Genomic DNA, 27190 nt, shown 5'->3' with positions numbered 1-27190 from the left:
CTCTGTTTAATTTATTTCAAGAACCAATAAAGTATTTTAAAACAAAACAAAACATAAACCTTTTAGAGTGCATATTATTTTATCTGAATATCTCAAGGCATTTGGGAAACATTTATTAATTAATCCTCACATTACCCCAGTGAGATAGGGATGCAATATTAATTCATTTTACAGAAGGGGAAACTCAGGCGTAGAGAGGACGAGTGAATGATCGTGGTCACTGTGCCAGTGCTAGGAACAGACCCCAGAAATCCTGACTTCCAATCTCTTGCTCCATCCTCTTACCCAGGATATTATTTTTTCTCTCTCCTGTGCTATTATGGTTTTCACATTAAAAATATTAAAACTTTGTAGAATTATAAAAAAGCCAACTAAAATGATATGACTGGAAAATATGACTTCTCAGAAGAGAGAGAACTTAAATTTTCCTCTTCCTTTTCTGAGGGAATTGAATTATTCCCTTAGGCCTCAATTCTGCACAGATTTTTGTACATAGTTCAAGTGATCCCATTGGCTTCCAGACTTCCGTGCTGACCAGTAAGTCACAGAATCATACATAAGAGTCAGGTAAAAATTGTATGGTACAATCCACCATCTTCAGAAATCAATTGGTTTGTGCTTCTCTCACACATGCACATTGGGCCAAATTCACCTCTGGTGTAATGCCATTGACTTTAGTGGGATTACACTAGGGATGAATTTAGCTCAGTGATACTAAAAATGTCATGCAGGTGCTATGTAACCTGACATGGGCACCTCATTACATAATACTGTACCTTGTCTGTTTCTACTAGTAATATGTTGTAGTCAGGGGAGAAAACGAGGCTGATTATGGGTTCTGATACATCAAAGCAATTATCCATCTGATAGTGTGTGCCTTTGATTTGGTAAAAGTGCACAATACCATCCTAAACAGAAAAGATAAATGCAAATGCACATCAGATCTAGACCACTTATCCTAACCAGTTACAGCAAAACTGCACTGTGTAAACATCTAAGAAACGCTGTGGGAAGGGTCAAGATGATTCCACTGATTCCTGTCATTGTTGGTCTTATTAACCTTTATCTTGTCCCTGAGTATGGGACACCTAGACTGAAATACTGCATGATGCCAGAAATGAAGATAAACTAAAATATTTCTTAAAAATCTAGACTTAAAAATAATTCAAGTTTAATTGCAATGGGTCAGATTCTGTTACCAGTTATACTACGTACCCCATTTGATTTCACTAAGATCTCACAGGAGTAACACAAGCTGAATTTGGCCTAATGGGTTTTTGTTAAAGAATAACCAAGACATGTATCGTTAAGTTATATCATACATAAAGGCAGAGCAGACTTCTGAGCACAACACGACTGGGCAGTTATCTTGGAAATTCTCTTTCTCCTCTTCCATTCTACGTCCATTCTAATTCTTTCATATCTCTTTACAACCCTTTACGAGTTCTCCAAAGAAAAGCTCTTTATTTGCTGCCTATCGTTGTTAAACACTGGGAGCTTAGTCACTACTTGCTTGTTAGACTATGAAAAAATGGATTCTTCCCCTCCAGATTTGTTGTCCCAAATCTTAAACAGCAAAGTACGTACAACACTAGAGAGACATTTCCTAGTTCTACAGCTCTTTTCTTCTTCTCACTTCTGCCCATGCTAGGGGTTCTGTGAGCGCATTTCACTCGAATATGCTTCGGTTTAGGTTTTCACACAATAGGCCTGGTTCAAAGAATGAGGGATGCCTTACACTTCCAGCTGCATATAGTCCATCCTTATGATATGCCATAGCAAGCAGAACAGGTTTTTGTTTTCTCCGTTTGTCTTCTGCAAAAGCAAAAACATTTCATGTTTTTGAAAATGGCTTAGCTCTTAAATATCTCATTGAATGTACTGCTTGTGAAATATGACAGACTGACAACCTGGGAGGCTGAAAAAAACTATAGCACAAGTAGTCACAGGGCTAGTTACCTCCACACTCCCCAGGATGTGCCTCAACCTTGATTTGAGAGGGATTACATTTATGGGTGAGGAAGTAGCTCAGTCTAGCAAGGAGAAGGCCAATTAGTGTCAGTTGTGGCTTTAGTGATGTGGACACCTGTCCATTACAAACTGAACTGAGATTATTCATTTATTTTGTATAGGCCACTGAACAGTCACCAAGACAAAACAGATTTTTTTTAAGTTTCCCAATAGTAATTGAGAAAGAGTGCCTCGTACAAAGTTAGTGCTATATAAACAACAAATAATTTTCAGTGGTTCTAAACAAAATGTAGGAGCCTGAGTCTGATCTCACATCAGTGTAAATTAGAATCAACACAAAACAAATACGTCCAGTTTCATTGTCTCTGTTGAGGCTGTCAAAATGGCTTTCCATTAGTACCAATCGTGTTGATGACTTTTGTGATTTAGATACCTGACCTCATGCCATTAAATTGTCTCTCGCAGGTCACTGAACATCAGTATCCTTCTAGAGCCAATGCTCTACCTATGATGGAGTTGTACTGACATGTATTATGACTCTCAGCAGCCACTGGTGCAGCCTTTAAAAAAACAAAAACAAACAAAAACCCAACTGCATTTAAACAAGTAAATACCTTCGTTTTTCAAACTATCATCAGAAAGAAGTGGTAAGGAATGAAATTGTGTTCGCCTTCGTTCTGCATAAAGAAAAAGAAACAAATTAAAGTGTTAACTACAGTGCATGTACTGAATATGTGAATGTTGCACTAAGGGCTAGCTGTAGCCTAGTCTACTGAACACAGAGCTAGGCATCAGGAGACCTGGGTTCTTTTCCTGTTTCTACCAATTAATTCATCTGTGTGTCTGTGGGCAAGTCACAATGTTTCTGTGGCTCAGTTACCCCATCAGTAAAATGAGAATAACAATCATAGACATATGATTGGAAGGGACCTCGACAGCATCTAGTCCAGTCCCTTCAGTGAGGCAGGACTAAGTATTATCTAGAGTCTAGACCAGAGGTGGGCAAACTACAGGCTGCGGGCCACATGCGGCCCATGGGACCATTCTGCCTGGCCCCTGAGCTCCCAGCAGGGGAGGCTAGACCCCGGCCCCTCCTCTGCTGGCCCCCCTCCCCTGCAGCCATGCCGCTGCGTGGGCAGCGTTCTGGGCGGCGGGGCTGCGAGCTCATGCAGGGCAGTGCGGCACTGTGTCTGGCTCTGTCCGGGTGGCGCAGCTGCCAGACATGCTTCTCTGAGCAGCATAGTAAGGGGGCCAGGCCTGGGGGGTTGGATAAGGGGCAAGGGGTTCCAGGGGGGCAGTCAGGAGACAGGGAGCAGAGGGCGGTTGGATAGGGGGCTGTTAGGAGGTGAGGATGGGGGAGGGGCAGTCAAGGGACAGGGAGCAGAAGGGGTTTGGATAGGGGGTGGGGTCCCGGGGGGCAGTTAGGGGCAGGGGTCCCAGGAGGGGGCGGTCAGGGGACAAGGAGCAGGGGAGGGTTGGATGGGTCAGGGGTTTTGAGGGGGGCAGTCATGGGGTGGGAAGTGGGAGGGGTCAGATAGGGGGCGGGGGGCAGGCTATTTGGGGAGGCACAGCCTTCCCTACCCGGCCCTCCATGCAGTTTCGCACCCCAGTGTGGCCCTCGGGCCAAAAAGTTTGCCCACCCCTGGTCTAGAAAATCCCTGACAGGTCTCTGCCCACCATTTTGAGATCTATAGATGGAAATCAGTATATATTCTAATGAAAATGTTGTTATTATTTACTTAGGTTATCATATTTGATTAATCTATGATAGAGGAACTTCAGCTACCCCAAAAACGTTCAGGTGAAATGTGGCAGCTGTTAAAGGGATTGATTGAACACGTGCTTAATGTTTTTTTTTTATTCAATGGGACTTCAGCATGTGCTTAAAGTTGAGCATGTAATTAAGTGCTTTGCTAAGTAGCAAAGGTCTTAATCACATACAAATTACTTAAGCACATGCTTAATTTAAAGTGAATTGGGGCCTAAGAGCATATAACACCACTGCACAATAGTTTAGAACAGGAAGCAAAGAAGAACACTGTGGCCAACTGAAGCACCGAAAGGTGCAACCTCCTGAATTGGCAAATCCCGAACTTTTCTTGGAGAACTCCAAATACTTACCTTGTTTGACTTGTGACAATAAATAATGAGATCACAGCCAGGGGATTAACACAGCACTTTTTGTTAAAAAAACCCTCCAAAACAATACCCTCTGTATCTGGATTAATCACCACACTTTAAGTGAGGGACAATACTTTGGAAAGCCAGGAATACTCGGTGCAGCATTAGAAAAGGACCTTGAAGAATCATGTTAGCTAACTTAACGCTAAACACAACTCTGCAGTAAATGTAGACAATGACTGACATGTTTTCCATGTCTGTAACTACATGGTTAACATGAACAGTTGGCATGACATTAAACACAGCTTTCCCTGTCTACACTGACGGCAAAGTAGTGTTACGTATCATGTTAGTTAGCATGACTCCTCAAGGGCATGTTCTAACACAACCTAATTTTCTAGTGAAGGCAAGCCCTGGGTTTTGTGCAACATCAAACATGTTGTTGGTGCTCAATACATTAATAAACAATAATAATATAAGTCTGTATATGTCTGGCCTACTAGTGCTTTTACATCAGTTCTGTGGGGTTGTGAATGAGATCTGCAATACCAGCATTATTGTTCATTTTTAAGACCAAACAACATTGAAGCATTTGTATATTTTTGCCAGAGGAAAAAGATATTGAAGCCCATGGAAAAGGGAAGAAACCACATACAAAGAGAAACATGTAATTTCTATAAAAACCTTCAGTGAAGCTCTTTGTTACCTTTAGTGTCTCGTGGAGGTTTGTAATAGAGAAGAGAAGCTTTGAGTGTCTCAACATTAATTGCCAAAAAATGTCCCTCTTCACAGCCCATATACAGGTCAGACGTCGCAGTCCAGCAGTGGACAGTAGGGTGGACTGAAGGCTGGATGTCATCTTTAGGCTTCAATATAAAAATCAGCAAGCTTCAGTTAAAAGTGGCAAACGTTTGTATACATAAATATATAGGTTCAGAGATTTTAAGGCCAGAAGGTACCATTAGATCATCTAGTGTGACATCCTGTATAATGCAGGCCAGAGAATTTCACCTACTTACTTCTTAATTGAGCCCATTAACTTGCATGTGACTAAAGTATATCTTCCAGAAAGGGCCCAGTCTAGATTTTAAGACCCAAGAGAGAGAGAATCCACTACTTCCCTTGGTAGCTTGTTCCAATGGTTAATCACCCTCACTGTTAAAATATTGTCCCTTATTTCTACTTTGAATTTGTCTGGCTTTAATTTCCACCTGTTGGTTCTTGTTATGCCTTTCTCCATTAGAATGAAGAGTCCTTTAGTATCTGGTATCTTCTCCCTGTGAAGGTATTTATACCCTGTAATCAAGTCACCCCTCAGTCTTCTTTTTGATAAACTAACCTGGCAGAGCTTTTTAAGTATCTCACTATAAGGCATTTTCTCCAGCCCTTCAATTATTTTTGTGGCTCTTTTCTGCACCCTTTCCAATGTTTCAACACCCTTTTTAAAATGTGGGCACCAGAACAGGATGTAGTATTCTTGTATTAGCCTCACCAATACTATCTATGGAACTAAAATCACCTTTCTCCCTCTACTCACTACTATCCTGTTTAGACATCGAAGGATTGCATAGCCCTTTTAGCCACACCGTTGCTAATGTCGAGTTGTTTGCCCACTATGACACCTACATCCTCTTCAGAGTCACTGCTTTCCAGGACACAGTCCTCCATTCTGTAAGTACACCCTACATTTTTTATACCTATACATATGTTCTTGCACTTGTCAGTGTTAATATGTATTTTGTTTTCATGGGCACAGCTTACCAAACCATCCAGACTGCTCTGTTAGACTGCCCTGTGCTCATCATTATTTACCATTTTGCCAATCTTTGTGTCATCTGCAAATCAATTCTGGGCACATCTCTGCCAGATTTCCTGTGCAAGCTTGGGCAAGTCACCTAGCTTTTCTGTGCCTAAGCTCTCAATCTATAAAATGGGGATAATATTACTTCCCTACATTAGAAGAGCGTTATAGTATGTGAGTGCCTCAGAATCTTTGTTAGTTGGGCCAACAAGTATGGACAGATGGGTATTCCTAAGTTGAAGTGAATTCAGTGAAAAGCAACAAAGACCATTAGGTGGACTGATTTAAGAGAAAATATTAAAAGAATTAAATATTAATAGCTTGGCTAAGTGGTGATTAAATGAGGGATAGTAGCTTGAATCCTGCAGTCCAGGTAATGCAATGTAGTCTACAAGAATTTGAAACGTGTAAGCATGAAGGAAGGAAAAGTATTTAATAGGAGGAAAAGTATTTAATAGAATAAAACAGATTATAGATAATTGTAGTGGGACAAATTTAAAATGAATAGTAGGAGAAGCTTCCTGGGAGTGATATATATTATCTGTGAGATAAACCCTCCAAAGAAGTTGCAAAAACCCTGCTGCTTGGCACATGAAAAGCTGATCTTCACAGAACACTAGCAAATGTAAAATAGAGAATAATCCTATGTTGACAGAGAGATGGACAGGATGACCTAAGAGATCTTTTTCATCTCTAGATTCAATGGAAAGTAGGAAGTGTTACTCCTGGGTTCCTTGCCTAATTCCACACTGGTCAATGATTACCTGCCTAGCCAAATTCCACTGTTGTTTCACTCTTCACTTCTTGCCCAAAACTCCTATGTAGAATTGCTGTGAGACCATAACAGCAATCACATCCCACTCCAAAAGTAGCTTCATTTTAGTGGGGAATGAAATAATATGCTTGGTTTGTAATTCTGCGAAACACAGAGTCTTGCAAAAGGTATAGGAAGAGGAAAGATGGATACTCTTCTGCTGGCAACACAGAACTGAGAATCAGAAGTATCTAGGTTTTATTTCTAAGATCTGGCAGAGACTCACTATGTGATTTTGGTTAAGTCACTTTCTCTCTCTCTCTAAAATGGGATATTTATCTACCTCAAAGGTGTGTTGTCAGGTTCAATCCATTATTCTCTATGAAGCATTTTGAGGGAAGATGTTTCAGAAATACAATGGACTCATTTATTTTATAAATCAAATGAGATTAATAAACTCTAGAGTATGCTAGTGATTCTTTAATGAAATGGTCATTATATCATCCAGACATAGACTTCAGACAGGTATTTTTACATATTTTGTGAGATTTTACATCCACCCATCTTTTTTTGCAAGATAGTAGCTGAGTTACTCTGACTCAGAGGCTTCCTATGCAAGTCCAGTCGCCATCTGTTATAAAGTCAATTTCTAATCATGGTCATGACTCAACATACATAATAGGCACAGAGCTCTGATTCCAGAATGGGACCATCACCGTGCATACCCAGGACAAGGGAGTCACAGGAAGCACTCCCATTTGTTGTTTGTGTTGTGAAATTGTACAATCATTCATAAGCTTTCTAAAGCTCTGTTCCTTTAAATAGCACTCTCTAGAGGAAAAGCCCAGAAGCCTAGACATGAAACATTTTGTGGAAAGCTGATGGCCTCTAACAGTGCATGGTGACAAAGAGGGGTCATGTTTGGAAACCAAGTCTGAGCAATTGCAGAAAACTCAGGGTTTAGCTATATGAGATACTGAAACAGAAAATATCTCCTTGTGCAAGAAGAGAGAGGGTTAAAAACTTCATGCTGCTGCCTCTTTTTGGCATCACTTGGTTACAACTCCAGCCACAACAACATATTCTGAAGCATAGTTGGAGCAAGTGGTTGTCTATAAATATAAATATTAAGAATGTCCTCTCATCTGATTCAGACCTACTGACAAAGGACATAAATCTTCCTTTCTGTTGAATCCTGTCTGTTGAATGTTTCCTTGAGGGCAAGCTCCTGCTCCCTCTGAATTCAATTGAAAAACCTCACACAAACTTAAATTAGAGGAGGAACATGTCCTTATTGAATGAATGAATATGAGGTAGTAGAGAGGAAAAAATTCCTTAGTATTTGTCAAAGTGAGACATTTGTGCTTTTCTGCAGATGAATTTCTGGTCTTGATCAATGGGAGAAAGTCTTACCGGCTAAACAAATCACTGTCTATTCCAGAACCCTATGTGGGGAAGCTTTTATGTGCACCAGAGCCTGGAGGCCCTAAAAGGCTGGAGAACAAGGTGACCATTGCAATCTGCCATAGGTAAATATTACTTTAGATGGTAAGGGAGGTAAGAAGGGAATTCCTTGGTGAGCACAAATCTTCCGCACAGTGCCACTTAGGCTAGTGGATGTCCAAGTCAACGCTGGATGTACACATTTACAGACTTCATCGACTGGGGCTGAGGTGCCTCCCCCGTCAGTAGGCATATGTGAGACCCTCCCACTCCTGCAGCATTTCCGGAGGGTACCAGTGCCCAATAGGCACCATTTCTTCTTTATTCTTCTGACTGAAGGCAGCCTTTGCTAACAATTTGCTAATTTAACTAACTAGAAAGACAATAGCCCCAAAGGGCAAAATTACAAGAAATCAATGAGGAAAGCGTTGAGGACAGTGTGTGTGATACAATCGCTCTGCACCTTCTGCGGTCACAATGGAATTGAAGTGCATGGAGACCCCCACCCCTCATTTCCCTTTTATACCCTTGAAATCTTCTGCAAGAGTGGGGTGAATGGCCCCAGTGGGCATAGAAAAATTCGGCAGCTTGACACCAGAGGCATTATATCCCACAAACAGGAATACACAGAGGCCACTTGAAAAAGAACTACAAGGTACTTTGGAAAGTTAAAATGGGCTATGTCAGCCCTCATGTGATTTATCTGGGATTCTAGGTGTTTCAGACCTGACAAAATAGTGAGCCATCCCCGTGATTATAATTCTAATGCTAATATGGGTTTCACAAACATTGCTGAGAGAATATATCCCTTTCCTAGACCAGGCAAGTTTAATAGGCTTTCAATTATGAATTGTGTTCATATCTGTCAGTATCATTACAATCATAACATTTTATATTAGCAGTTAGATGCAGAGGGTAATTACCCTAAATGTCTCTGCTTCATCCCCTGCCAGCCCCGCAATGGCTGAAATTGGCAGCACAGGACCATAGTAGAGGTCTTGGATACCAGGATGTGAAAAAAAGACATCCTGGTTATACATCAGAGACCCATCTTCGGCAGGGAGTCTGACAGGCCTGCAGAAAGGAAAAGAAATAGCATATGAGCTGAGGAAGCACTTACAGAAAATAAACACTCATACATAGCTGGGAAGTATGTTTTCAAAACCTGGAGACTCTGACCCTTAGTTGACGTTCTAATGCAAACACTTTACCTCTATTATAATAATGAAAGAGTGACGTAAACAACCAGTTTAAATGGCAGATACTGTTGTAATAAAGAATAATAGGCCTGGTCTACACTGAAAAGTTACATCATCATAGCTATGTCGACATGGAAAAAAACACCCCCACTGAGCACTGTAGCTATGACAGCAAAATCCCTAGTATAGGTGCAGCTATGTAGACAGAAGAGGGCTTTTGTCAATATAGCTAACTTCGTTCAGGGAGGCAGTGTTCCTACAATGACTCCTTCTGTCAGTGTAGGTTGAGTCTATGCTATGGGGCTAAGTGGACATAGCTGTGCCACTATAGCTATGCCAATATAGTCTCCATAGTGTAGACATACACATAATCTTTCTACTTCAGGAGAAGGTCTGAGCACAGAACTGGCAGTGGTGAACTTCTGTATTCTATCCCAATGTCTGCTTCTGACACTGATTCCTTTTAGTCTTGGGCAAGTAACTTAATCACTCTTGGGATATGTCTACATAGTGATGAAAGACCAGAGACAGCAAGTCTCAGAGCCCAGGTCAACTGACTCAGGGTCACAGCGCTTGGGCTGCAGGGATAAAAATAGCAGTAAAAAGTTTGGACACAGGCTGGAGCCTGGGCTTTGAAATCCTGTGAGGGGGGAGGGTCTGAGAGCCTTGGCTTCAGCCCGAGCAGCTACGCTGCTATGTTTAGGCCCACTGTCAGTTGAACTGAGCCCTGAGACTTGCTGCTGCAGGTTTTTTATTTCAGTATAGTCATACCCTGGGTCTCAGTTTTCCCATCTGTGCATTGGGGTTAATAATTACCCTCCCAGCAGGGAGTTGTGAAGATTCATTGCTAATGTTTGAAAAGTGCTTTAAAGATGAAAAATGCTCTAAATATTATTCTCCTGTTGCATTCTGAGTGGTATTCAGAAAGTGTCTTTTGTGTATGATCACCAATCAGATAGCAGAGTACCTATTAAAATGTATAAGGGAGGGTGAGTTTGCAATAGTTTGGGGAATATGCAGATTTATGACAATGAAATTTTATGTAAAAATGTATAAATAAATAATAATCCTTCAACCAAATTCAGTTCCTGCCAACTGGAGTGAAGAGAGAGAAAAATAAATACATCTTCCTGAGTAAACTTTATAGTGATAAAAAGCAAAAAGAATCCAGCTTGATTTTCAGATCCCACATTAAAGGCTGGTCTACACTTACACATTTTACCAGCAAAACTGTGTCTGTGAGGGTTGTCACGTTTTGCTGACATAGGCATGCTGGTAAAAGCCCTAGTGTAGACTGTTATAATGATACAATAACAAGGAGTCCGGTGGCACCTTAAAGACTAACAGATTTATTTGGGCATAGGCTTTAGTGGCCCAAATAAATCTGTTAGTCTTTAAGGTGCCACCGGACTCCTTGCTGTTTTTGTGGATACAGACTAACACGGCTACCCCCGATAATGATATAATGGTACCTTCTATCGGTATAACTTATTTCAGTTTTCAACTGGAATAAGCTATACTAGTATAAGCACTTTTATACATCCACACTAGACAAGGTTTGCTGTTTTCTCTCTCTCTCTCACACACACGCACACACACACTCACACAACTAGTATAGTTAAAGCAGCAAAACTATTAAGTGTAGACAAGCCCTGAGTCTGTAGTGTTGGGCGAATTACAGTGAGCATTAGAAAAGTCACCTTTGGACTTGTAAACTCATCACACAGGATATGTTAATCACAGAGAGAACAAGCATTGGACCCAACCTGGGTTTTTTTTTTTTTGCAGACCAGTCTGTGACCACATCTGCTTTAAAATACACACATTCCACTTTACTAAATGATCTTTGCAGGCAAGAAACTCTATCTAAACATGGTAATCACATGCAACAGCAGCAGTGCAAGCTTTCCTACATTGCCCTGTCAATATTCCTCAGTCCTGTAATGGCAAAGCCACCTGCAGGAGTGGGAAGATAGTCCCATCTCCATGTGCATTCAATACTTGGCCTCTTAGCAAAGACTGATACCAAATCTGACCATTCATATCAGCTATAGTGATGGTTGTAATGTGGAGACCGGAGCACTAGGAAATGTTATCACAAATTCAACACACAAAACTCAAGAGACAGACAGTTAAAGATCTTATTGGTTGTGATTTAAAGGGTTGTCAGTTAATCTTCATTGGATCCATGGTCTTTGTAAATGGATATACGTCAGTGATCCTAAACACTAAAATAAAGGTTTCAGAGTAGCAGCCGTGTTAGTCTGTATCCGCAAAAAGAAAAGGAGGACTTTTGGCACCTTAGAGACTAACAAATTTATTTGCGCATAAGCTTTCATGAGCTACAGCTCACTTAAAGCTTATGCTCAAATAAATTTGTTAGTCTCTAAGGTGCCACAAGTCCTCCTTTTCTTTTTAGTAAAATAAAGTTAACTCTATAGTTTTCTTTTAGCCTGGAAGGTCTGTTACTTACTTTGACTTGAGATGATGCTCTTGATCATTCCTTTCGATATTCCAGACAGTAAGAGAGTTTTCATTGGACAAACAAAGCTGGTGCCAGTTCATGGGGTTAAAGCTCATAGAGGTCACTGTCACACCTGGTTGAGATTTACTGCACAAAAGGATATTTTCTTGCCAGTCCCTTCAAAAAGGAGAATTTAAAAAAACGTATCAAATAAGTCATAAAATTCAGAATGACCATTTAGACTCGATCCTGAGAAGTGCCGATTGACATCCATGGCAGTAGCAGATGCTCCACGCCTCAGGAATCTGGCACCTTGTCACACAAAAACTGTCAGTCAAGTTAATTCTTCTTGGTGGGAATGACAGAAGAAGCTGGATAATCAATCATATGTAAAATGAATATTGTTTAGGACCAAGATTGCTACTAACTAAGAGGAAACATTACAAGAATATGCAAAACAAATAGAGCTGCTGTGCATCACAGGCAGCTATGCTTTGCGGACAGGGCATTAGGCTGGGAGTCAGGAGACATAGGTTCTATCCCTAGCTCTGTCATTTATTCTTTGTGTAATCCTGGACAAGTCACTTCCCTCCACCCAGCTCTGTGCCTCAGTCTTCCTATCTATAGGACAGGGACCATAATCCTTACAGGCCTCTGAAAAAGAGCTTTAAGATGTATGGATAAAAATCCTATAATTATTATAGGTAAGAAGGTAAACATTTGTGTTTTCACATGCTATCCTTGGAATTGCTTAGCATCATTGAAGGAGAACAGTCACCATTTCCTGAACATCATACTTGACACTAACGTCTTATGAACATTTGCAATTTAAAAATATATTGATAAAGCATGTCACTTGGAGTTGGAATTTCAGCTTTATTATGTATGACTAAGGTTGAAGTGAAGAACTCTAGCATGTACATGCTACTGTGTATGAGTTTAGTATAATCCTGCTGGTTTAGCTTGTGACAAATTCATTTATAGATATTGATCAGGATGCAAGAGAATTATTAATATTAATATCACACTGGAAAAAAAATGGGTGTTGGGAAACAAATAAAACATGATTTAAGGGGTGTATTTTATCTTGATGCACTAGTATTAACACATGTTCAGTAGCTCCCATTAATATTAAAGGAAGTTAGAAGGTGAAATTCTGGCATAGAAGGATGTTAGTGTAGCTCTCTCCCTAAAGATCTGTCCGTGTGCTCTGATACACAGCAAGCTGTGCCAAGCTTCTTTTGTTGTAGCTAATTTACTAAGATATGATGTGATATGGCATATGTGTCTGAAAAAGCATCTGGCACTAAGCCATTGCTTTGAACAGAAGAAAGATCTAGGCATAAAATGTCTGTCATGAAAAGCAGCTTTTCATTATCCACAAGCTTCCTATACTTCAAGCCCAGGCTAACTTTAAAAAAATCCCTTTTATCTGTGCATAGCAAACAATTTGAGGATTACAATACAGATAGACATTGTACAATCATCATATTGAAATCGCAGAACAAATACTAAAAATATTTTGCTCTATTTTACCCTGTAAAATATTATTTCTGTGTTCTCAAAGTAGGAAGAATGCACACTGATGGGTAATCAGACTGCTTAGATGAAGGCCCTGATTCTGTAATGAACTTCACACAGGTGCACTTACTGGAGCTCACTGCAGGACCAAAGCCTAATATTATAACAACATCCTGGTTTTCTTTATTAAATTGTTTCAGACTTGAATTGTGGGTCATTCCATTGTGACAACTAGCTGCTCGGGGTCAAATGCATTCTGGGGTCACTTTGCTGATTAAATAAACTTAAAGCAGATGACCTTACAAAGTTCCACTACTGTGAAAGGTTCCACCATTTCCAGTGGAATTTCCTATCTTACAGGACTGGCAGAATCTTTTAAACTGGTGGAACTTTTAAAGTGTACGCAAGGCATAAACTGGGCCAACCATGTTAATTCTGTTCTGAATGGTCATTGTTCATGCCTTTTAGACTGCTCTTCAAGACAGAGAGTCAGTTGTGTGATTGGCATACTTTATCTGGTGTAAAGCATGTTTCAGCCTAAATCCTGAGCTGAATCACACAGCTAGAGTACGTGATGCATGTTATTCTTCTCCATTGGGGACTGAGAAGAAGAATCATTATTATTTATTACCACCGCAGTAGGTTGGGCATGGTGGTGCACGCCTGTAATCCCAGTTACTTGGGAGGCTGAGGCTGGCGGATTGCTCACAGGTTTTGAGCTGCGGTGCTCTATGCCAATCCGGTGTCCAGTGCCACTGACAGCCTGGCCAGCAGGTGGCTGAAGGACTGGCTAGAATAACACAAACAATGTGTTGTGATCTGTGAGGGCTGATGGACCAATTGCTCAAGGGGGCAGTTGCCTTCTCACCCCTCACATGCCCCTGTACAGGCAAGGGTCTCTTGGAGCTGAGCCGTACACAGGATAGACACTTCTTGTGAATGCCTGCTTGCCCCATGATCCTCCCTCCCTGTGCTGTGGAACCACTCCAGAAACAAAGGTAGGGGCAGGATTTAAGTGGCTCACAAAGATCAACTTAAAAAATAAACAATGAGTTCTACTTCATTATCCTCAACCTATCTCACCATATGTCTTTTCAAGGCACTGAAGCTTCAAATAATCAGCCCAAGTGGCTCAAGCACCTCATGTAGTGCTGCTGTTTGGCACAGCTATGAAAGACACCTGGCTTCAAGGGCTAGTCCAGGTCTCTTCATCCCAAAGCTGTGAATGCTGGGGAGGTTGATCCTGCTGAGGTGACTGAATGGATACATGTGACCCTCAGGACAATGAAAGAGTGGTTGGGGCTTTAAAGCCCCTTTCCTGTTCTCAGCTGGAAGTTGTGACAAGGATGGTGGTGTTTTAAGGAGGGAGAAACTGGGAACTCTCAGAGATTTGATAGGAGTGCTGAGACTTTTTATTGGAAAACAAATATGTAGCATTTAAAAAGCATTTTATATCCCCTATCTGCTTTACAAACTTTAACTAATTAATCCTCATATAAGCCCCATGAAGTAATTAAGATTCATTATCCCCATTTTACAGAGGGAGTAGCTGAGCAGGGATGTTAAATGGCTTGCCTAGGACCATCGAGAAAGTCAGCATTAGAACTCAGCAATTTTTGGCTACCAGTCCTGTGCTCTAGCTAGCAGGCAGCTTTCACTCACAATTACCACTGCAGTCAGCTTCCAGGACTGTTCACATAATTAAGTCGTGGAAAGGCTTATTTTCCTGTTATAAATATATCAAAATGTAAAATCTTGAAGAAAACAGTCTGGAAATTAGCTATGGCAAAATAACAATAAATCTTTTATGAAGTCCTACTCAATGCAAGGCAATTCAGGCAGAGAATGTTTGCAGACAGTGGCAGATCAGAGAGGAATGAGGAAGCCAAAGCATCATTTGGCCTTACTGGTTTCTCTTGGCAAGTCAGTGAATTGAAGCTCTGCTCAAGGAGTGCACATATAAAAACCTTCACCTGAGTATCCATTATTAAAGATACAGGTCTGATACTTACCATATTGAAAGAGCAAATTCGGGGACTGAAGAGTAACTGGCCAGATAAGGACCCGTGTAACTGAATGCAAGTAAAGAGTAGTCCAGCTGAGCCTGCCCTAAAATATAAAATTAATAGCAGTGATTTTAGTCAGCCTTCGGCTTCACTTTGGACAACCACAAGCTTGATGCTTTGCTCCATCCATGATTATTCACTTTGATTTGATCATACAAAGACAATTTTCATTACGGTTTTTAAGAAAAACAAAAAACAAAACAAAAAAAAGAAGATATAAAACTGCTTCTATACTTCTGTTCTAGAAATAGAATAGTCCTCATAAGTATCTATGTCCACTCACCCCTCCAATCCAAGCCAACACATGACTGCCCCCTATGGAACATTCTCCTGGGCTTTTCCACCTTGCTTTATTAAAATTTTGTGCTTCTATGGTGCTTTCCCTCCAAGGATCTCAAAGTGCTTTACAAACATTTATTTATTCACCAGCTGCCCCCGGCAGTAGAGAAGTATTAAGATCCCCATTCAACAGATTGGGAAACTGAGGCATAGAGAGGTTAGGTGACTTGCTCAAGATCACACAGGAAGACTGTGGAATGGGGAATAATATAAACCAAATTTCCTAACTTTCAACCCTTTAACCAGAAGACCATCAACTGAGCTGTCTCAAATAACAGAATTTGGTTGGTGTTGGTCCTGCTTTGAGCAGGGGGTTGGACTAGATGACCTCCTGAGGTCTCTTCCAACCCTAATATTCTATGTTTCCCACCACTTTCCCTGGGAGACTGCTCCAGTTTAATTAATCTCATTGGTAGGAAATTTTCCCCGTTATTCAGCCTATGTTTTCCTTTAATTAATTTCATCCCATTAAAGCCCTCCTCCTTAAATGTTTACTGCCATATTCCCCTTTAGTTGTTAACCAAGCTATACATGTATGTGTTTTTACTCCTAAATGATTATCAACTGGTTGAGTCTGTGCATAGCATACCAAATCAAATTTAAGGAAGAGTCTTTAGGCTCTTAGTCTTAAGGCTTAAGCAAAATACACCTCTCTAACTGAAGAAAGGTTGCCTTTTGCCTGCTATGTTTGCATTTTAAAGAATTTAGCTGAGCCATTCAGATTTCTATAGTTTGAAAGAATCCATTGTGAGGACAGAGAGGCTGACATCATTCTTCAAGTGATTAACTCAGCCCATGAAGTATGGTACTCCAAAGTAATATACCCAGCAATAAAACAGGGTAAGACGTGGCAAAACCAATGTTCCTTTCTACGGAGTAAGAAATATGGAGTCTTCTTAGTCAGGATAGGACAACATTAAAAACCAACTTCTTCAGATGCAGATGCCCTAAAAAACCCAATTCAATTGAGAATTTTCTTGCCTACTGAGAAAATCATTGTGCATGTTTCTTTAATTGTCTTATTCAGAAGGAAAAGACCAAATATTAATACAAGGTATTTTAATCAAGCTGCTAGCACTGCTGACTCAGTCCCTGTTCCCACTGAAATCCATTGCAAAGATCTCACTGACTTCCATGGGCACCGCATAAGCCCTTAATATTGCCCTCTCATTCAGCTTTTAGCCACGCTTACAAATTCAGTGGGATTGTAGTGGATCTAAGGGCTGTAGATCTGGGTCTTTATTTGAAAGCAGTCCAGGGATCTTTATAGTGCTCCCTGCATCTCTCCTGTCATTAGATACCTTTCTGCCATGCTATTTTAAGAGGTTTCTGTTCTTACCAAAATGCCCTTCATGAGATGATGATTTAGTATTTATTTTAATGGAATAGGAACCAGGAAAGGAAACCCCCATCACTACCTTTTATTTCTGACCGTTTAACCAGTCCTGGAAAAGTGTAGATATAGATGACAGGATTTAGCTTCTGGTCTGAAAATGCCACCACTTGACTTTTCCCATTCACTGCAAAGGCTCCAACGTGACCATTCTTGCACTTCAGCACTGTCTTCTTCTTTGTTTCAATGTCAACAAAAAGGATGTAGTTGCCACAGGGGTAGCAGATAGTCTTGTCATTGACAAAACCAACATTCCTGTTTGTGAATCCCTGAACCCATCTTTGGGGAAAAAACAAGGGAGCATTATACACTGGACATAAATACATTTTATTTAAAAAAACAACATGAAACAAGAGGATGGCAGCAAACGGAAATTATAGTGATCCAAGGCCTGAGACTTGCTATATTCAGTCCTGGACCCGTGTCAGAAAAACACCAGTAGGAGGGCCAGAGACAGTTTCACGATCCATAATCACGAATCACTAGAGCAGCACTTCTCAAAGCATGAGGCATGCCCCATTTGGGGAGGCACAAAAGACCAGCAAGAGGAGCTGGGACAGATGTCTGCATTTTTCTCTAGTTTCAGATTTCACTTAAAAAATCTGCCTGGTCCACACACAGCGCTTATAACCATTTCTGTTAAGGGTGTGATTTTTCACTGAAAGAGTTATAATGGCACAGCCCCCAGTGTAGATGCAGTTATGCCAGAATAAAGGTGCCACCTTCACTGCAAAGTTTGCCGGCATGACTACGCTAGGAGTGTGTGGGGGGGAAAAATATCACACCACAACTGACATAATTATGCTAGCAACGCCTCCCCCCTCACCCTCCTCCCCACCCGCGTAGGCACAGCTATACTGATAGGAGTCCCTTTCCTGATATAGCTTATGTCACTCAGGGAGGCAGACCAGTTCTAGGTTCAGGTAAGCAGGGCAGTCTCCCTGAGTGCCAACTTCCAGGTGGCACCATACTGCTGTGCCACTCAGCTTTGTGGGGGTTGTTTTGGCTTGGCCTCTTGGGGTGAAATTTTTTCCTGCTGTGGCCAGCAAAATGGCTAGGACTGCTCCTGCAGGGAAGGTCAGGACTCCTTTTATTGGTATCAGCTGCATCTCCACTAGAGGACTTGCTCTTACAGCTATATAGGAAAAGCCTTTGTAGTTAGACTGGTTTCAGAGGAACAGCCGTGTTAGTCTGTATTCGCAAAAAGAAAAGGAGTACTTGTGGCACCTTAGAGACTAACCAATTTATTTGAGCATGAGCTTTCGTGAGCTACAGCTCACTTCATCAGATGTTTACCGTGGAAACTGCAGCAGACTTTATATACACACAGAAATCATGAAACAATACCTCCTCCCACCCCACTGTCCTGCTGGTAATAGCTTATCTAAAGTGATAGGCCAGTCCTTGCCTACAGACAGCCCCGCAACCTGAAGCAAATACTCACCAACAACCACATACCACACAACAGAACCACTAACCCAGGAACTTATCCTTGCAACAAAGCCCGTTGCCAATTGTGCCCACATATCTATTCAGGGGACACCATCACAGGGCCTAATAACATCAGCCACACTATCAGAGGCTCGTTCACCTGCACATCCACCAATGTGATCTATGCCATCATGTGTCAGCAATGCCCCTCTGCCATGTACATTGGTCAAACTGGACAGTCTCTACGTAAAAGAATAAATGGACACAAATCAGATGTCAAGAATTATAACATTCATAAACCAGTCGGAGAACACTTCAATCTCTCTGGTCTCCCACAAGAGTCAGTTATAGTGGTATAAAGCACCTTCATCCCAGTATAACTGTGTCCACATTAGGGTGGCTATACCACTTCAACTATACCGGCATTGTTGAAGTGATGCAACTTTTGAATGCAGACAAGGCCTTAGTCTTTAGCTCTTACAATCAGAAAAAAAACCTTTAAAATTTGATCCAAGTGTAATTGACAACAATATCTGCCCGAATTTACAGACGACTTAAAACAATAGCTCTACTGCCCCATTGATTTCAATGCATGCTAACTCAAATGCCAACAATAGTTAACAGTGTAGACATTTAAAGTATTTCACAGGGTGGAGGCAGGGAAGATGCATACATTAAGATAGGTAGACCTTTAGCAACAGGTTAGGCTTACAATGAGGATAGAATTGGTTTCATTTTCCTGAAGGGTATGTGCTTTAAAACTTTCAAAAGTTTGGGTAACACTGTACTAAAGCTAGAAATACATACCTTATACTTGTGATCTTTATTCTTCAGCCTCTTTTGTCATAAGGTTTTGTGACAGATTGGCAGACGGGTTCCCTCACTGTCCCATTAACCCTTTGTGTAGTACCTTCCACAGTTAGCACCTTCTCTTCTTTATTCTGTGCCTAATCTCTCCCTCTCTTCTGTCCTTTTCTAAGACTTGGTCTACACTACAGAGTTAGGTCAACGTAAGGCAGCTTATGCTGACCTAACTCTGTAAGTGTCTACACTACAACATTGCTCCCGCCAATATAAATTGCCCACTACACTGACCTAATAACTCCACCTCCACAAGAGGTGTAGCACTTAGATCGATGTAGTTAGGGTGATGCAGTGTCTGTGTAGACACTGTGTTACTTACATCACCTGTTGGCTGTGAAACCCATTGCATGTGGCTCACAGCTCAAGCTTTTGGCACCAGGGTGGGTGGGGAGGCTCTAGCTGTCAGTGCCTCACTATGCCTCACACAGTTAAGTTAGTGGAAGTGCTCCCGGTGAGGATGAGCACCACCAACAGAGGAGGCATTGTGTGGACATGAATCACTGCAGTAATTATTGTGGTGGCTGTATATCAATCTAACTTAGGTTGACATAAGTTTGTAGTGTAGACAACGCCAGGGTCTTTTCTCTTAGCACTTCTGTGAATTTTTCTACTTTCTGTTTTCCTTTTCTGTAGTGTTTCTTTTGGGTGGAGGGCTCTCCTCCCCTTCCCCACATGATGGCTTTCTCTTACTCTCTGTCCCACTCACCAGAGGGCTACCTGCTCCTTGAGAAGTTCATTTGTGCTCCCCTGAGGAATCAACACATGCTCACAGATCAGCTGAGCAACACGGCATCAGAAAAGAGAAGTTAAGCTCGTAAGCTTCTTCCTGAGCCCTCTACAGATGCACCAGATTTATGGCCAGCCAGGGCAGGTTGGCAGACCTGTATGAATGCTCAGAGGACCAGTAACTCACTTTTACCCAGCACTGGTTCTGGACCAGTGATCAAAAAGAACATTTTGATGTCTGCGTAGAGAAAAAAAAAGTCTCAACATATATGCAGGCACAAAGTCACTATGATGGCAGTACATGTTATTCTTATAGAACCCACAAGTATCATAAGCCGTTTCACAATCAGACCAGTCTACAAATAAGCTCAATTTCAGGTCACAATCTGCAAACAAGCTCAATTTCAGTGGAGGGAGGTGACAGATCTGGTCAGATGAAGTGGTTTTCTGTTAGAAAATGCAGATTCAGCAAAAGCGAAACATTTCATGGCAACATGCTGTTTTCCAAAAAACTTTGTTTTTGAAAAAAAATAGAATGGAGTGTTCTGATAAGGTCTTTCCATTTTGACCTTTTCAAGACCGAATGTTATGATGTTCCATTTCAAAACTACTTCTCATTTGAATTTATTATTTTATATAATATAAAATATATTATAATATAAAACAAGTCAAAACTGGAACAAACTATTTCAATTTTATTTAAAAGAAAAAGTTGGAATTTTGTTTCATAGAAATTTTCAATTTTTTTTGTTTTCATTCCAGTTCAGAATAGGAAAAAAAATTCAGAATCACAGATTTCTCCATGAATTGGAAAATCCCATTCCCACCCAGCTCTAGAGGTCACCTCAAGTCTTTTGAGTGATCTCAGATTGAAGGTGGCGACAGCACTGGCCAGCTTCAGAGACAGAGGAATATTACTATTTGAGGATCAGAAGGCTTGTGGTTGCAATGTGAGGCTTTTGAGAGAGAAGATGATAAAGTGTTAAATGATTATCTTCTCCAATAAGTGCTGAAGCTAACTGCAGGCTCTGCTTCCAAATATCAGTAATGGTAGACACGATGGCTGAGATACTCAAAACAGTAAAGGGGTTTTAAACACTTATTTTCCATTAATCAAACAGAAAATGTATGTAAATCCCTTGGAAATCTCAACCAATATACATGTGCAATAGATTAATTTGACTGTAATTCATTTTTGCACAAAGCCAAAAAGGATGTTGTGGGACTGTCATATGCTTTGAGAGGAAAAAGATTTTCATTGCACACAGGTGGGACAATTGTAGTGTCTGTGGGGATCAAAAAATCCCAAATCTCTGATCTTTAAGGGACTGGCAGAGACAGGGAGAGAGGGCGGAGGGAAGGAGATAAAGAGGTTGAGAGCCACTGGGGTGGGAAACAATGGAGTTCAGGGGATATAGAGGGATTACAGAAATTTAGGGGATTGGGGCTCAGCGGTTCTGGACAGGATGGAACTGAGGGAGGGGGACAGATTGAGTATGTGGGTTCAGGGATAGGGAGGTCAGCAGGTGAGATAGGAGCTGAGGGTGAGGTGGCAGGCTCTGAGGGGTGAGGTACATGGGGGTTAATGGGCTGGGGCACATGGGAGTTATGCGTAGGGTACAGGGGGTTGAGCTGTGGGTACATGGGGTTAATGGGATGAGAGGGGCTCGTGGTATACGGGGGTTAATGAAGAGGGTCTCAGGGGTGGGGTACTTGAGGTTTAATGGGAAAGGGCTGACGGGATTGGGTCTATAGGGGCTAATGGGGGTGTTAAAGGGTGGGGTACAGGTGGTTAACAAGGGGGCTGAGGGGCTCGGAAACAGGATAAATGGGGTGGGGCTAAGAGGCAGGTTACATGAGGATGACGAGTGGGGTGGAGCTGAGGGGTGAGATACATAGTGGTTAATGGTTTCAGAGTAGCAGCGGTGTTAGTCTGTATCCGTAAAAAGAAAAGGAGTACTTGTGGCACCTTAGAGACTAACCAATTTATTTGAGCATAAGCTTTCGTGAGCTACAGCTCACTTCATCGGATGCATTTGATTCTCAGATGGGCCAAGCACCTCTAGTTGCCATTGGCTTAGATTGGGCATTCTGGATACTCAGGACCTCCAAAGATCAGACCCTTCATCTCTCTGCGCCTCAGTTCTCAGTCTAAAATGGGGATGATGATGCATTCCTATCTCATGGGGTGGGCGTGGGGGATGAATATAAATTCATGCATGTCCATGAGGTACAGTACTAAGATATTACAGTGACTATATTAGTTTATAACCATTTAGGGCTTGTCTACACTTGAAATACTACAGTGGCACAGCTGCAGCTGCTATGGTGCTTCAGTGTAGACACTATCTATGCTGACGAGAGGGATTCTCCTGCCCTGGTGCAAGTAATCCTACTCCCTGAGAGGCGGTAGCTAGGTCGATGGAAGAATTCACAGGGATTTAAATTGGCTTAAGTATGCCGCTCAGAGATGTGGATTTTTAACACCTCTGAGCTCATGAAAGCTTATGCTCAAATAAATTAGTCAGTCTCTAATGTACCACAAGTCCTCCTTTTCTTTTTATAGTGGTTAATGGGGTAGGGATGAGAGACTTAAGGGGTGGGATGCATGGGGTGGGACTGAGGGGCAGGGCATGTAGGTGTTAATGGGGGTTCAGGGTTGGAGCACAAGGGTGGCTTGGGGGGCAGGCTACATGAGGATCAATAGGGAACTCGGGAGGCACGGTACCTGTGGGCTAATAGGAGGATGGGGGTGGGGCACATGAGAGTTCAGGGCACATGAGGGTTAATGGGGGGCTGGGCACATGGAGGTGAACAGGGGCTGAGGGCAGAACACCTAGGGGTTAATACAGGTGGGGGCACATGGGGTTAATGGCTGGGCTGCAGACAGGACTAATGGGGTGCTGAGGGGCTCAAGCACAGGGCACATGGGGTGAATGGGGTGCTGAGGGGCTCAGGGGGTGGAGGCATAGGCACCTCTGGGGGCAGGGCACATGGAGGTTGGGGGAGCTGAGGGCAGGGCACTGGAGGCACTGAGAGGTTAATTGGGCTGGGCACTGGAGGCACTGAGAGGTACAGTACATGAGAGTTAAGGGGGTGGGGCACAGGAGGCTCAGGGAGGTACATAGGGCTAAGGGGGACTGGGAGTGGGGCACACGGGGGTTATTTGAGGGGCTCAGGCAGGCACATGGGGCTAAGGGGGACTGGGGGTGGGGCACATGGGGGCTAAGCTGGCAGGGCACAGGTGGCTCAGAGAGGCATATGGGGCTAAGGCGGACTAAGGGTGGGGCACATGGGGGCTAAGGGGGCAGGGCACAGATGGCTCAGGGAGGCATGTGAGGCTAAGGGGGAATGGGGGTGGGGCACATGCGGGCTAAGGCCGTTCAGGCAGGCTCGTGGGGCTAGGGGTGGGGCACATGGGGGCTAAGGGGGCGGGGCACAGGCAGCTCAGGGAGGCACATGGGGCTAAGAGGGGCTAAGAGGGGCTAGGGGAGGGGTACATGGGGGCTAAGGGGGCAGGGCACAGGCAGCTCAGGGAGGCACATGGGGCTAAGAGGGACTGGGGTGGAGCACGGGGGCGGGGCACAGGCGGCTACGGCAGGCTCGTGGGGCTAAGGGGGGCTGGAGCACATGGGGGCTAAGGGGGCAGGGCACAGGCAGCTCAGGGAGGCACATGGGGCTAAGAGGGACTGGGGTGGAGCACATGGGGGCGGGGCACAGGCGGCTCCGGCAGGCTCGTGGGGCTAAGGGGGGCTGGGGGTGGAGCACATGGGGGCTAAGGGGGCAGGGCACAGGCAGCTCAGGGAGGCACGTGAGGCTAAGGGGGGGTGGGGCACATGGGAGTCAAGGGGGTAGGGCTCAGGCAGGCTCGTGGGGCTAAGGGGGGCTGGGGATGGAGCACATGGGGGCTAAGTGGGCGGGGCACAGGCAGCTCAGGGAGGCACATGGGGCTAAGGGGGGCTGGGGGCGGGGCTAAGGGGGGCTGGGGGCGGGGCTAAGGGGGCGGGGCACAGGCAGCTCAGGGAGGCGCGTGCGGCTAAGGGGGGGAGTGGGGCACATGGGGGCAGGACACAGGCCGTTCAGGCAGGCTCGTGGGGCTAAGGGGGGCTGGGCACAGGGGGCTAAGGGGCGGGGCATAGGGGGCTCAGGCAGGCTCGTGGGGCTAAGGGGGGCTGGGCACAGGGGGCGGGGCATAGGGGGCTCAGGCAGGCTCGTGGGGCTAAGGGGGGCTGGGGGTGGAGCACATGGGGGCTAAGGGGGCAGGGCACAGGCAGCTCAGGGAGGCACGTGAGGCTAAGGGGGGGTGGGGCACATGGGAGTCAAGGGGGTAGGGCTCAGGCAGGCTCGTGGGGCTAAGGGGGGCTGGGGATGGAGCACATGGGGGCTAAGTGGGCGGGGCACAGGCAGCTCAGGGAGGCACATGGGGCTAAGGGGACGGGGCACAGGCAGCTCAGGGAGGCGCGTGCGGCTAAGGGGGGGGGTGGGGCACATGGGGGCAGGACACAGGCCGTTCAGGCAGGCTCGTGGGGCTAAGGGGGGCTGGGCACAGGGGGCTAAGGGGCGGGGCATAGGGGGCTCAGGGAGGCACCTGAGAGTTAAGGGGGGGGGCTGGGCAGGGCACAGGCGGCTCTGGGGGCTGTCATGGCGGGCTATGAGCGGCCTCCCCCACCTCACTTCCAGGTCGGCTACGCGGCGGCCGATGTCCTCCCCGTTCTCCGCGTCAGACTCCATAGCCCCCAACCCCAGCAACACGGGCCCCGCGGCCGCACCGTTTACATCGGTCTCCTAGGAACAAGAACAGCCTCTGCCATTGGCTATTGCGGTGCTTCCCCCGTACGCCAACTTCCAAACATGTAGCTGATTGGCTAAACTCTCACTGCCGGCAGCAACCAATGAGCGATGGGTTGGCAGTTAAAGGGCCAGTGCAGTATTGGGAGGGAGAGGCTGTAGGCGGGCCCTACGGTGGGGCCCAGAGCCCTGGGTCTTTGTCCTTTATCCCCTGCCTGGCAACTGACCCCAACATCTGCCCTCTCCTCTACCAGCCACTCCTATGGGGGCGGGTAGCTTTGCACAGCAGCAGAGCTGAGAAATAAGGAGCTGATAGTGTAGACAAAACAGGACCAGTTTGGGTCAAAATCACTTTGAATTGTAAAAGAGGGTCAATTGGAACAGAGGTCTGCCATAGATCCCCAGGATCCCACTTGGGTATGGCTAGAGACTGCTATAATAATATCAGAGCAATGAATACTATTGGGAATTGTGCCATACTGGGAGACTTTAACTTCACAGCAAATTACAGTGGTAGGGCCCTGTGATTGCTGGATCTGATACGTTTTCTTCAAATCATCACCAAACCAACAAGAAATGATGCAAGTTAGACATGGTGTTGGTAAATAGAGAGGATATCATAAAAGAGCTGCTCATAGGAAATAATCTTGGATTAAGTGATCATGAGATGATTCAGTTTAAATTAAATGGAAGGATAATCAAAACTTGATTAGGGTTAATCCTAACCCAAAACGTAATTATCCTCTTTTTTTTATTTGAAAAGGGCAGTCTTTGGGAAACCAAGGGAATTAGTTAAAGGTGTCAGCCATGCTGAAGAACTCAAGAACATAAATATGGAGGAGGCTTGGAATATCTTCAAATCAACTATACAAAAATGGAAATTTGCAACCCAAGTAAGGTAAAAAACTTGTTGGGAAAGGCACGAGATCCAAGTGGATGAATAACCACCTCAAAAAGTTTAGTAGGAGTAACCAGAGAGCCTATCAGGAATGAGAGAGAGCCTATAGGGAATTAAATGGAACAGCAAAGAAAGCTACATCTTGGAGGTTAGATAATGCAGGAATAAAGTTAGAATTGCTAAAAGTCAAGATGAATTAGCTGTTGCTAAGGAAACTGAATAATAAAATGGTTTGTTATATAAATAAAAAACGAATAAGGAAGGATGTCTGGGCTGCTATGGAGCCGACATGGGGAAGGAGATTAAAGATAAATATAGGTATGGCCCAACATCAATGAATACTTTGCCCAACATGTCCGAGGAAATCATCTAACCTTCAGAGATGTGAGGTTCAGGATCAGCCTCCCAATAGAAGTTGTAGGGGCAAACAACTTAAATTAGTTTTAAGAGCAAGCTGGAGAAAAGTATGAATGCAATTGTATGATGAGATTGCTTGTGATGGTAGGGGGCAGAGCTTAGCAACATTTGGGCTCACTTCTAGTTTGTGTCTTCTCTTCCTAAAAGCTCATGCTTCAGGACTATTGCCAGCCCCTGCAAGGATCAGGAAGGGATTCCTCCCATCCCTAAATGTATTCTGGGTTGTTGGGTGGTTTGGTTGGTTTTTTTTTTTTTTTTTTTTGGTCTCTTTCCTTTGAAGCAACAGAGATGGTGGTAGCTGGAGATGGTACATGGAAGGGGGTGGGCCAGTGCTCTGAGGTGGTACTGAGCATTCTGTCTTTTGGTTGTTTGGCTGGCTCGTTCTTGCTCACGTGCTCAGAGTCTAACTCATCACCATATGTTGGGTTGGGAAGGAATTTCCCCCCAAGTCAGGTTGGCAGTGACCTTGGAGGCTTTTGGCCTTTCTTTGCAGCGTGTGGGCAGGGCCGGATTAATGCAGGGGCTTTAGGGGCTGCAGCCTAGAGCCTTGGGCTAAAGGGGGCCCTGCAGGCCCGTGGGCTGGATGCGGCCCACTGCTTCTTTTCATCCAGCCCATGGCAAGTCTCCATGGTGACGGGCATTCAGGGAATCTTTGCACGCTGCCCCAGCTCCCATTGGCCAGGTATGAGTGCAGAGTGGCCTGGCCCCTCTGTCTAGGGGTCGGGTATGCTGGCGACCTCGGGGAGCAGAGCCGCGTGAAGCCAGGGCAGGCAGGGATCCTGGCCAGAGCCTGGGCAGGTAGGCGCCTCCTGGCCAGAGCCTGCACTCCCAAAATTTGGTGGTGATTCTAATGTTTCAAGTAAAGATAGCTGCTGAAAAAATGAACCACCAGATGTATAGATTTGCAATCTTTATCTACATATTTATGTGGCTTTCATCGTTTAGCATGTTGAGCACCTCCCAAGTATTTTGACAGAAGTATCAATAACCATCT

General features: G+C 43.9%; 1 protein-coding gene and 1 long non-coding RNA gene across 6 annotated transcripts in view; one reads left to right on the top strand and one right to left on the bottom strand.

Moving 5' to 3' along the window:
• CFAP43 (cilia and flagella associated protein 43) overlaps window positions 1–24919 on the bottom strand; it is a 101154-nt gene extending 76235 nt beyond the window's left edge. For 3 of the 5 annotated variants that reach the window (XM_073354439.1, XM_073354441.1, XM_073354440.1), the window contains exons 1-9: window positions 24763–24915; window positions 17098–17351; window positions 15287–15383; window positions 11763–11930; window positions 9014–9164; window positions 4799–4958; window positions 2586–2648; window positions 1739–1815; window positions 777–908 (exon numbers count right to left, since the gene is read on the bottom strand). In XM_073354439.1, coding sequence (XP_073210540.1) covers window positions 777–908; window positions 1739–1815; window positions 2586–2648; window positions 4799–4958; window positions 9014–9164; window positions 11763–11930; window positions 15287–15383; window positions 17098–17351; window positions 24763–24824 — 1164 coding nt within the window. In that variant the 5' untranslated portion in view covers window positions 24825–24915. Of the gene's footprint in view, window positions 1–776; window positions 909–1738; window positions 1816–2585; window positions 2649–4798; window positions 4959–9013; window positions 9165–11762; window positions 11931–15286; window positions 15384–17097; window positions 17352–24762 lie in introns of all 5 variants that reach the window. The other 2 variants (XM_073354443.1, XM_073354442.1) reach the window with 2 other exon arrangements.
• On the top strand, window positions 5335–25801 carry LOC140915056 (uncharacterized). The gene is made up of 3 exons (XR_012160077.1): window positions 5335–5377; window positions 5645–5763; window positions 25645–25801. It is a non-coding gene; the product is annotated as an uncharacterized lncRNA (long non-coding RNA).
• Window positions 25802–27190: the final 1389 nt, after the last annotated feature.

This window comes from Lepidochelys kempii, chromosome 7 (genome assembly GCF_965140265.1).
Source record: "Lepidochelys kempii isolate rLepKem1 chromosome 7, rLepKem1.hap2, whole genome shotgun sequence".
Taxonomy (NCBI): Eukaryota; Metazoa; Chordata; order Testudines; family Cheloniidae; genus Lepidochelys; species Lepidochelys kempii.
Note: the sequence above shows the minus strand (reverse complement) of the source record. Positions and strands in the feature narration are given on the sequence as shown.